The 12787-nt window shown below is 38.2% G+C and overlaps 1 protein-coding gene and 1 pseudogene across 1 annotated transcript; both read right to left on the reverse strand.

Moving 5' to 3' along the window:
• Positions 1 to 1353: 1353 nt before the first annotated feature.
• Positions 1354 to 10231, reverse strand: LOC103468900 (migration and invasion enhancer 1-like; annotated as a pseudogene).
• On the reverse strand, positions 1358 to 2816 carry selenow2a (selenoprotein W, 2a). The gene is made up of 4 exons (XM_008416288.2): positions 2705 to 2816; positions 2399 to 2496; positions 2200 to 2276; positions 1358 to 2116 (listed from the first exon to the last, which is right to left on the reverse strand). The coding sequence occupies exons 1-4, from the start codon at positions 2731 to 2733 to the stop codon at positions 2033 to 2035; spliced, it is 288 nt and encodes a 95-aa protein (XP_008414510.2). The 5' UTR covers positions 2734 to 2816; the 3' UTR covers positions 1358 to 2032.
• Positions 10232 to 12787: the final 2556 nt, after the last annotated feature.

Below are 12787 nucleotides of genomic sequence, written 5' to 3' on the forward strand. Positions count from 1 at the left end.
TATATATAATTTTTTACCTAAATATATGGTATTACCCAAGTTAGCTTTGCCTGATGTTAAAATATATTTGATCATCTGGAACAAAGCTCAATTGAAAGAATGAACTTGGACAATGACCAATTTATTTTCATTTCCACGTGGAATCAGAGTAAAAACCATGTAATGTCAACGATTTATCATTCAGTTTAACATTGAATGATCAGCTGCAAGATTCCTCAACACTTTGAAACATTGACTTAATCATCAATAAACCTGCTGGTTGGTAAAATCCCAACAGTTTGAGATCAATCAGTTAACAGGGTGGAAGCAAACACTGCCATCTTCTGGCGATCTGTTTGATCTGCAAGGATGAAAAATATACGTATATAAATGCATATTTATGCATATATAAGTGCATCTCTATTTTATTTTCTTTATTTCTCTTTTCACCTTGTGTACATATTTTGTCTTGTTCAGATATGTAAGAAAAAATCACATAGGAGGTGGAGCGTATGCCTTTTACATAAAAGGCATGTGTTATATACTTTTATATTTTACATAAACAAATAAAAACCATCAATTTGAAAATTGAAAAAAACTAAATTTTATTTAATGATTCAGGAATTAATTTAATTCCTAATTCGACCTTCCAGAGTGACAGAATATGAAATCTCTCACATTAAGCCTGTTTATTGAAGCTTGAGGTTGTAAAGAGATTAAAAATATTCAGTGTAAAACTACAATGAACACAATGCTGGTAACGTTTTAGCTTCAGTTCTTCCACCTGTGATTACAAATGAAGAAAAAGAGGAAACATTTCAATAATCTTGGCTTGAAAGAGTAGAAAACAAGAGAATCTCAAGATCGATGCTTCAAATTGTTTCATTCATCAGCATGACTTTTGATTTAACTGTCCTTCCCACAGACTAATTTTGTCTTCTATGCTCCACCTCTTTGATTTTGGTGCCCCTTAGCGCAAACACACACCTTAACTTTATTTTACTAATGAAATAATCTAACTCTCCATGAGAAGATTAAAATACGTATGCATTTATCTGCATCTTGCTCTGATTTCAGAAGATTTTCCTTTTGCACTGTAAATGTTTAACAAATAAAACCACAAACAGATTCAATCATAACATTTAAAGGTGTATCCGACACGGAAGTTTGAAAATGAAAGATTTTCAGTAGCCGTCGTCATGTCATCTGTTTATGCAAAACACAACCTGTTGCCCAGGAACGGCCTGTTCTACCAGAAGAGAAGCCGAGGGGTTAAGATACGAAGCCTCCCAAAGGAGCGTCACGAGCAAATAACATGTCGAGGTGGGAATGCTAAGAGTAACTGGTGTGTAGAGAAGAAGAGATAACAACGACTGTATAGAACAAGGATTTACTTTATTAAAATTCTGCAGTTTCAACATCAACCGAAGTAGAAAATGAGAAATAGCAACAAATGATGGTTCTCAGTTAAGCAGCTGAATCCAGTATGTAAGAGTTTAAATTGAATATTTGTTTTGGAACAGGTGAAAAATCAACTTGGTTCACACTCACTTTAAAAACTTAAAGCCACAGAGCCACAATTCATACCCATAAGCGAAGAATAGCTCTGAGGAAATGAAAATAAAATTACTCAACAGCTGTGCAAAGACATCAGCAGTTTCTCTTCCTATTCATTTGTTTCAACCTTCAAAATATTTTGCATTTAACATAAATCCCTAGCTGCATGCGATAAAATTAAAAAATATTTTTTGGGGGGGGAATTTAAAATGCCAGCTATAGAGGCAGACGTGCGCGCCCTCCTTTATGCCCATCTGTGACAACTTCTCCTTATCTCTGTTCCTATGAATGAACCTCCAGGAAGGCATTCGTCAAACTATAACCTTTATGATTTTAAGTTACAGCAATCATTAACAGCCTGAAGAATCTAATAGGAGAAGAGAGAGGAGCCAGCTGACGCAGCGTGTGGTCAGACTGCTTCATCCGGGCCGGACGTAGCTGGGCAGGGAGGCGCCCTCCATCATGCTGCTGATGTTACAGCAGATCAGAAGGAGAGCTACAAGATGACGCACGGCGGACGGCTTTTGGTGATCTTCTGCACGGGTTTCCCATCATAAGCATCCTGGACTGCATTGATAATCTACGGCAGGTGAAAAATAAATATTTAGCATAAACCAGGCTGCTCTGGATTCAGAGCAGACTGAATGTGTGCAGGATACTCACGTCATCCTCATATGGGAATCCACCTGACTCAAGCTTGGAAAAGATGAGCTGCCCGTTCATTACTATTTCGAAGCTGCCTGTAATTTCATAAGAAAAAAAAAGGAACTATAAAGAGGCTTGAAAGACAGCCAGAAAACCACAAGAAAATCTAAAGATGGATGCTTCAAATAGTTTCATTCGTCAGCATGACTTGATTTACCTGTCCTTCCCACAAAGCCCGACACCACCGCATCGGGAAACTCGCTCTTAGCGACACTGGCGAGCTCCCGATAGCGGGGTTCGTAACCTCATGCACCGCTACAGGGAACAGGGAAGACATGGAGAGTAAGCTTAAAAACAAACTGAAGCGGAGCAGAAACTTGTAGCTGTAGACCGGCAATGCTAACGGCTGGTAAACAAACACCACAACTCCGCATTAAATTAGACTCAAAGGAATAATGTATGAGACACATGTTGAAATAATAAAGTTGGAGATATGGAAAACGGCACCAAAAAGAAGAATTACCAGTATTCGACTTTAACTTCCACCCCCATTTTTGACGTTTCTCAAGCTGTATGCGTCGCTATTCGGTGCTACTAGCTTCTACGAAGGGCGTTTGTATAATGTTGCTAGCAAGAGGGGCGGGGCTTATTTTACGTAATGGGTTTACGTATGCGTATTATACCCGGAAGAATCGTTTTATTTACGGAAGAATCGTTTTATGTACACAACAATGTCTTTATTTATTTACGTCAGTGTCAGTTATACATATTTCTACAAATCATTTACACGAGGATTTTAGTTGTTCTTCACTATGTTATTAAATTTTTTTTTTCTGAATAACTTGTGCTTATGCAAAACCACTGTTGTATAGTTTGAAAAAGTTACACTGCCTTTTGAAAAAAGAAAAGAAAACTTTTAATTTTTACAAACATTATTATATAAAATTACCAGGTTTTGTTCCTATTTTTAGGGTTTGAAATAAAGAAAAACATGAAAGTATTGCAAAAAGAATATAGTTTTCAACCTAAGAAAAAGATAATAGATCTAAGAAAAATAATGCTGGCACTGAGTCAATCTGTTGTGGAAATTTAGTGCAACTCTTTCATGATAAAGCTGCGTCACTGCTGAAGCACAGCTCTGTTTTTATATCTGTATTTATAAACCTCAGTTTACTTTGCAGATCCACCTTTTGCTATAATCATATTTGCAAGTCCTTTGGGGTTTCAATGTTTCTTCAAGGTTCCCACATTTGTAGATGGAAGGTTTTGCCTATTCCTCTACAAAATGACTCAAGCTTATCAGTTTTTATGATAAGCATGTGTGAACATTGATTTTCAAGTCATGCAACAGATTCCCAAATGGATTAGGTCTTTTTACTACTGGTGCTTACCACATGACATTGATCAAAGCCATTCTGTTGTTACCTTTGCTGTGTGAATAGGGCTATTGTCCTTCTTTAAGGCAAACCTACAGTATATAATATTATAGTACTATATAATATACATGTTATATTATTTCAAGCTGTTAACTTATAATGAAATGCAACAGATAAAAGTAACAAAAAAAGTTTTTCCTACTGTGTGATACTGCATTGCCTTGTTCTCTCTCACATCAAGCTAGTAATCATGCAACATTGTATCTGTCAGGGCATCTGAAGCTTCCTGGTGTATTTGCACATTTTTTAACCCACTGTTTTGCATGCTGCAAATCTCCATAAGGTTGTAGAGGGACAGTCCAACCATGGAGATTTTATCCTACTGCAAACATTACCCCAAACACGTTGTGTCTGAGAAAGAAATTCAAAGTGCCTTAAAGTATCAAATGAAAAACCAGAGTGTAAACTGGTTTCCAGTTTCCATCCCAGTTCCTGACACATTATCCAAATTGATACCGAATCTTTTGCCTCCAGTGAAGCATAATTGTGAAGCTGTACGTTACAAATTACACAATCAGGCAAAATATTTTGGACTTTCTCATATCATATGACAAAAAGAGAAACGCTAGCAAAACATTTGACGATGAAAAATGCCCTACATATAACGTTACAGAGATGTGCAGAATAAAACTATGACAGCAGAGGAACTACTGTCTTTAGACTAACTTTTTTAAAACTGTTTTAGTTTTTATAGCTGAACATACATTTGAAAAATTACAGACTATTTGTGCTTTAGTCTTGTGCTGTGAAAAAGTATTTGCTTTTTTCTTTACAAGTGTCCCCTATTTGTTTTTTGTTTGTTTTTGCCAGGCCTAAATGTTTCAACTCTCACAAATTTGATTTGAAACATTTTAAAACTGCACAAAATGCAGTTTTAAAATTATTATTTAGTTTATTGAAAGAACAAAATCTAACTAGACCAACTTGGTCCAACTTCTATCAGTATTTTCTTTTAGAATCTCAGTGAGTTTTTTGTATTGTTGTGAATGAATAAAGGCCTAGACCACATGTGGCAAACTCAAGGCTCAGGGGCCAAATCTGGCCCGCTTTAGTTTTTTGTGTGGCCCTCAAGACTCCAGACCCTAAATTACATCAAACAGTCCATCCAGTTTTTTCAGATTAAACTAAATTCCTACATATTTTCTCACCAAATGCATAACTGTAAGTTTATTGCAAATTTTCTGCAAAAATGGCAAAAATATTGGGTTTAACATCTGCTGATTATGTTACATGAAATGCTTGTGAACTCTTGCCAAAAAGAACTATTTGGTTACATGTACAAGGTTGGAAGTTGTTTCCCACAGCTGCATCAGAGCCAGACCGTCTCAGCCATGTTTTGAATCCCTTATCCTTGGTATAAAACTCATGTGTTGTCTCTGCCTGGCAGAGCTTTCCATCCAGATCTGCTTCAGTTTTCTGAGTTGTGCACAATTCATAAATCAACCTGAACAGTGCTTGGTAATAGTTTTTTCCACAACATACTCTAGTACGGACTCAAAGGAGAGTGTAGTCATGGACAATAAAACATCCGGTCAGACAGTGGGACGTAGACCATCACACTACTAGCACCATGTTTGACAGTTGGCCTCATGTTCCTTTTTTTAAATGTTGTGTTAATCGTGTGGCAGATGTAACAGGATGTGTTTTTGCCTCATCAGCCAGTTTCAGTGATGACACTTTCCTAAAAGTGTTTGGAATGAACTACCTGGTTTTTTTTTATGCTTTGTGTTTTTTGGGTCAGCACTGGTTTTGGCATTAAAACCTTTCTGTTTCACGAATTTCACTCTAGACTACAAAGTAAATTGTTCCTAAAGATGCTGATGAATTCAAGGTTTTGCCTTCATCATGGCATAGAGCAGAGCAAAAACCATCCACTCCCTAGACGTACGTCAAAGGCAAACGTTATCGATTCGGTAAAATTTAAGATCTCAACATTGTCCATGCCTTCAGGAGGGAATCTTTTCTCAGTAGCAGAGAGCCCAGACCCTTTGTGTGAAGAAAGTACAAAAGGCTGCTTTATATTACCAGGCTATGAACAAACCATTCTGATGTTAAAAAGGTGGTGGCAGTGTCATGTTTCAGGAACGTTTTCTAAAGGAGGAACCGGATTGTTGGTTACAGTTGACGGGAATATGGATGGAGATAAAAACTACAAACAGAAGAGTTTACATCCAGAGACATGTGTTAGAAAGACTGATTTCCATGAACTCAGTCTGTGAAATCTATCGCATTAAATCTCAGTTTATCGAAGTTTGTTCGTTCCTGGTGTAAAACTACCACAAAGCAACAAAACATTTGCAAACTACAGACAACTTTCCGGCTCTGCAGTAGTTCTTCTTCTGCCTGTAATTTCAGAAGATGAAAAAAAGGAAGCAACTTAAGGAATCTTTGCTTGAAAGGCAGCAAGAAAACTTAAAGTGAATATCAAGATGAACGCTTCAAAGAGTTTCATTCGTCAGCATGACTTGTGATTTACCTGTCCTTTCAAAAAAGACTAAATTTGTCTTCTATGCTCCATTTCTGGAGAGGGGGAAGGCTGCAGTGAAGAACCAACTCCTCTTTGATTTGGCGCCCCTTATTGGAAACACACAGCATGACTACTTCTACTAAAGTTATAAATTAGCTCTCCATGTGAGGATTAAGAAATACATACATTTCTAAATCTAATCTAATCAGATCAGGCTGGGTGGTTAGCAGTCCTGTTGCTGGAGGGAATGCGGTGTGGTCTCCATCTTTTGGGACTGACTGTAGCTGAAGACCTTCTGGATTGACGGTTATCAAGTAATCCATGAAATTCTGGGCATAACTTTAGTCTTTTCATTTCCTGCTATGTGCCTCTGAATACACATACCTGTTGAATATATTTATGATTGCCAGTAAGAAGGCGATTACTGAATGTTGGCTCCAACCTAGACCCCCTGCTGTTTCGTGTGAATATTATAAACCTGATCCATAACATGGAAATGTTGACTTTTACATCTTTGGAAGGAGAAAAGAGAGATTTTGGGGGAAATGGGATTGTTTTATAGCCAAAGGCATGTAAGAGTTAATTCTTATGATTCCACTCTGACTGACAGACGCCTGGGAGGTTTCCTTGTTTTTATTTTTGTGACGACATACAGTGAAATGTCTGTAAAATTGTCATCAGTGTGACTGTTACCTGCCCTAGCCCTCGTGTTTGATTGTACTTGTATGCATAAAAATGAATACAAATAAAGTAAAAAAAAAAAACATACAGTGGGGAAAATAAGTATTTAGTCAGTCACCAATTGTGCAAGTTCTCCCACTTAAAAAGATGAGAGAGGCCTGTAATTGACATCATAGGTAGACCTCAACTATGAGAGACAAAATGTGAAAAAAAATTTGAGAAAATCATTTTGTCTGAATTTTAAAGAATTTATTTGCAAATAATGGTGGAAAATAAGTATTTGGTCAATAACAAAAGCTCATCTCAATACTTTGTTGTATATCCTTTGTTGGCAATGACAGAGATCAAACGTTTTCTGTAAGTCTTCACAAGGTTGGCACACACTGTTGCTGGTATGTTGGCCCATTCCTCCATGCAGATCTCCTCTAGAGCAGTGATGTTTTGGGGCTGTCGGCGGGCAACACGGACTTTCAACTCCCTCCAAAGGTTTTCGATGGGGTTGAGATCGGGAGACTGGCTAGGCCACTCCAGGACTTTGAAATGTTTCTTACGAAGCCACTCCTTTGTTGCCCTGGCAGTGTGCTTGGGATCATTGTCATGCTGAAAGACCCAGCCACGTTTCATCTTCATTGCCCTTGCTGATGGAAGGAGGTTTGCACCCAAAATCTCACAATACATGGCCCCATTCATTCTTTCATGTACACGGATCAGTCGTCCTGGTCCCTTTGAAGAGAAACAGCCCCAAAGCATGATGTTGCCACCCCCATGCTTCACAGTTGGTATGGTGTTCTTTGGATGCAACTCCGCATTCACTTTCCTCCAAACACGACGAGTTGTGTTTTTACCAAATAGTTCTACTTTGGTTTCATCTGACCATATGACATTTTCCCAATACTCTTCTGGAACATCCAAATGCTCTCTAGCAAACTTCAGACGTGCCTGGATATGGACTGGCTTAAGCAGGGGCACACGTCTGGCACTGCAAGATCTGAGTTCCTGGCGTCGTAGTGTGTTGCTGATGGTAGCCTTTGTTACTTTGGTCCCAGCTCTCTGCAGGTCATTCGCTAGATTCCCCCTTGTGGTTCTGGGATTTTTCCTCACCGTTCTTGTGATCATTCTGACCCCATGGGCTGAGATCTTGCGTGGAGCCCCAGATCGAGGGAGATTAGTAGTGGTCTTGTAGGTCTTCCATTTTCTGATTATTGCTCCCACAGTAATTTCTTCACACTAAGCCTAAGCCTCTTGCCTATTGCAGATTCAGTCTTCCCAGCCTGGTGCAGGTCTACAATTCGGTTTCTGGTGTCCTCCGACAGCTCTTTCGTCTTCACCATAGTGGAGTTTGGAGTGTGACTGTTTGAGGTTGTGGGCAGGTGTCTTTTATACTGTTAACAACTTCAAACTGGTGCCATTAATACAGGTAATGAGTGGGGGAAAGAGGAGCCTCTTAAATAAGAAGTTACAGGTCTGTGACAGCCAGAAATCTTGCTTGTTTGTAGGTGACCAAATACTTATTTTCCACCATTATTTGCAAATAAATTCTTTAAAATTCAGACAAAATGATTTTCTCAAATTTATTTTCACATTTTGTCTCTCATAGTTGAGGTCTACCTATGATGTCAATTACAGGCCTCTCTCATCTTTTTAAGTGGGAGAACTTGCACAATTGGTGACTGACTAAATACTTATTTTCCCCACTGTATGCACACCAGCGTCTGGCTCTTGTCTTTTGAAAAGAACAGACTTGTTGAAAAGATTGTAAACATTTTACAGATAAAATCACAAGCAGTTTCCAACAGAACATGGAAAGGCGTGTCCAGCGCGGGAGATTTTCAGCAGCCGTCGTCATGTAGTCAGTTTATGCAAAACATAACCTGTTGCACAGGAACAACCGGAACATTATCAGCCGAGGGATTAAGACAGGAAGACGCCCAAAGGAGTGGCTCGAGCAACAAACATGTCGAGGTGGGAATGATAAGAAAAACAGGTGTGGGTGCAGACAAAACATTGCATTAAAGAAGAGATGACAACTACCGTCTTTAACAAGGATTTGCTTTAATAAGAATCTACAGTTTGAAGTGGAAAATGAGAAAAGAAATCCCGTTACAGTAATAATGACGGTTCTCAGGTGCGCAGCTGAATATGTCTCCAGTATCTGTGGATGTGAATGTCGATGTTTTGGAACAAATGAAAGACAATCTTGCTTAAAGCTATTCAAGCCACAGAACCACAATTTACACCCAAAAGCAAAGACTAGCTCTGAGGAAACGACAAGATTAAAATTGCTCAACAAAGTTGTGCAAAGACATCAGTAGTTTCTCTTCCTATTCATTCATTTCACCTATCAAGATCTTTTACGTTCAATATAAATTCCAACTTGCATGCGAAAAAAAGGAAACAAAAGATTCAGACACCGAAGGCACAGGAAAATGCCAGCTATAGAGGCGGACGGGCGCGCCCTCCCTTATTCCCATCTGTGACAACTTCTCCTCATCTCTGTTCCTATGAATGAACCTCCAGGAAGGCATTCGTCAAACTATAACCTTTAGGGTTTTAAGTTACAGCAATCATTAACAGCCTGAAGAATCTAATAGGAGAAGAGAGAGGAGCCAGCTGACGCAGCGTGTGGTCAGATTGCTTCATCCGGGCCGGACGTAGCTGGGCAGGGAGGCGCCCTCCATCATGCTGCTGATGCTACGGATCACTAGCGCTTCCTGGTGATCTTCTGCACAGGTTTCCCATCGTAGGCAGCCTGAACTGCAGCCAAAATCTACAATAGGGGGGAAAATAAATATATAGCACAAACCAGGCTGCTCTGGATTCAGAGTAAGCTGAATTTGTGCAGGATACTCACGTCATCCTCAGATGGGAAGCCACCTGTCTCAAGCTTGGAAAAGACGAGCTGCTCGTTTATTTCAACTTCGAAGCTGCCTGTAATTTCAGAAGAAAAAGAGGAAGCACTTTAAAGAACCTTGTATTGAGAAGCAGCAAGGAAACCACAAGATGAAAGCTTGGAATAGTTTAACAGCATGACTTGTGTTTTTACCTCTCCTTCCCACCAAGCCCGTCACCTCCGCATCGGGAAACTTGCCCTGGATGAATTGGGCGAGCTTCGCATAGCGAGGTCTGTAACCTCATCCACCGCTAAGGGGGAACACACAAAACACGGATTTCAAGCTAAACGCGAACAGAAGCGCAGCAGAAATTTGCAGGTTTGGACTAACAAGGGTAACGGCTGGTAAACAAAAACCACAACTCCGCAAAAAAAAAAATTAGACTCAAAGCGATAACACAGGGTGCAAATGTTGAATAACAACACAGGAGATATTTAAGAAAGCAACAAAAATAGAGACGTACCAGTATTCGACTTTAATTTTCGCCCCCATTTTTGACGTTCCTCACGCTGTGCGCTTCCTCCACTCAGCACTGCGACCTTCTGCAACACAGGCGCTTGAGTAACGCTGAGTTAGTGGGAGGGGCGGACTTTCTGTGACGCAGTACAGCTGCGTGTGCGTAAGATGCACGGAAGAGTCATTTTACTTAAAGAACTATGGATTTATTTTTGTGAGTTAATGTCAATTATTAATAATTCGACAAATCTGAAACAAACAAAACAATGATTTGTTTATCTTCTATTCACAAAAAAGTATATTTTTTCCCGATTAACTCTTGTTTTATTTTTTTATTCACAACTACTGTTCGGATAATTAGAAAAAAAGTTGCGTGGTCATTTGTAGAAAAAAAAAAAGACAACTTATAATTTTAAATACGTTTAAAAATAACAAAAATGTGCAAAAAGAAAATAGTTTCTGAAAATAGATCTGAAAGAATATTGCTGGTACAAACAGTCTGTTTAGAAATGTAATGCAATTATTTAACAAAAAAGCTGAATCCCTGCTAAAACAAATTTGTTTTATACTTGTATTTAAAAACATGACAGTTTGCTCAACTAGATCGATACATAAAGACCAAATATAAGAACCAGTGGTGCATGGTGTATTTTATTACTTTGTATTTTTGTGTTTTTATGATGTAAAGTACTTTGAACTACCTTGTTTGTCAAATATACTGTACAAATAAACTTGATTGATTGATTGATTGATTATGGCTCTGGAGCTTCAGATTGCAGACCCTTGTACTAAACCTTTACAGCAATGGTTTGGGAACTGTAACAACCAGTTCCCAGCGTATTCAGTTTTATATGACAAAAAAAAAAATTTAAGTAGTGTATGATGTATGAAGTGGAAGAGGTCAATACTTTGTAGATCCACCTTTTATTATAACCTCATTTGCACATCCTTTGGGGTTTGTGCGTTTCTATGAGGTTCACACATCGGGATACAGAAGATTTTGCCTATTCCTTTTTGCAAAATGATTAAAGCTTATCGGTCTGGGTGAAAAGCATGTGTGAACATTGATTTTCAAGACATGCAAAAGATTCTCAAATGTATTAGGTCTTTTGACTTCTAGTGCTTAGCTCATGATATTGATCTAAGCCATCTTGTTTTTGGTCTGGCTGTGTGAATAGGGTCATTGTGCTATAGAATGCAAGCAGACTGTATATAGTATGATACTATCTCAAGCTGTTAACAATTTCAAAATGTGATACAAAAAGTTTGTCCTAGTGTGTTGTGCTCTCTCTCATGTCAAGTTAGGGAGTATTCTGCACTGTTTTGCATGGTGCAAATGTCTGTAAGGCTGCAGGGAGGGACAGTTCAGCCAAGGAGATCTTGTCCTATTGCAAACATTTCAGGGTTTATCTGAGCAATAAATATAAACTGGTTTCCACGAAAGGCCCCATATCATATCATCCCAGTTCCAGTCCTTCCTGCAGCACTGACACATTATCCAAGTTGATACCGGAGCTTTGGCCTTCAGTGAAGCATTTTGAGACTAACTGTTTTGGACTTCCTCTTATCACATAACAAAAAAAGGGATTTAGTTTTTGTTTTATTTATTTTTTTACCTCAGAGTGTCCAAATTTCCATTATTCCTAGCCTCCCTCGCTGTATTCGTACCCTCGTTTTTCAGCCTCTACATCTATTTATCAGTTGTTAACAAGTCGTAACAAGTTTTTTCAAGCGTTAAGATGCTTGTTATTCCAAAACATGTTTTACCTGGGGCAACAACAGAGATATGATGCTGTGCAGACATGCACAGCTGCGTGAGATTAACACGGCAGCAAAAAACAAAAAGTCTTTACCCTGTTTTTCCCAAACAAGCCCAGTAAATTGAGTAATGCTGATGGATGCTAATAATGTTAGCTAAATGAATACATGCTAATACGTCACGCTAAACTTAACTCTTGTTAAGTTATCTCTGAACATGTTATCTATGTTCAGAGGTCGGTAGTTCTGGTTACATTTACTTGAGCAACTTTTTGAAAAAATAAAACAAGAACGACAAAAAAGTATTTTCTTCTTCGGATGAACATCTAGGCTATTCCGGTTTAAACTGGTTTTTCTTTTAGAGTTGTATTGTTGCATCACTGCCCTCTTCTGGTCAAGAGAGGTATCGGTGTGCTAATTCACTAAAAATGATTTCGTTTCGTTAATATGTGACAAAATCATGTTAACTTTACTAGAATTAATTAATTAAACATAACAAACACATTTTTATGTATTAACTTTAAATTAAATATGAACATAATGTGAACAGTTTCACTTCTTTGAGGCTAGGAGTTTTACTACAGTGTACTTCTGGATTTTACTTGAGTAATTGCCACTTTTACTGGAGTAGATTAATTTGGCACCTGAAGAAACAGACTCCAGAGATGTCTGCAACATATGAGCTGATGTTTATAATATCTCAGCTTTTTCTACATCTCACTGCTTTATAAGTTAATAAAATGTGTTATTTTATTTGACTACTGTTTTTGTCTTACAGCTGTCCAAACATTTGGAATCTTACAAACTATTTGTGCTTAAATCCAGGAGTATATAAAAGTATTTCCTCCAGCTCTATGACACAAACAAGAAGCTGATTTATTTAATTTTTTGCTTTAGTAGAAACGATGTTAATATTT

The sequence above is a fragment of the Poecilia reticulata genome, linkage group LG8 (assembly GCF_000633615.1).
Source record: "Poecilia reticulata strain Guanapo linkage group LG8, Guppy_female_1.0+MT, whole genome shotgun sequence".
NCBI lineage: Eukaryota > Metazoa > Chordata > Actinopteri > Cyprinodontiformes > Poeciliidae > Poecilia > Poecilia reticulata.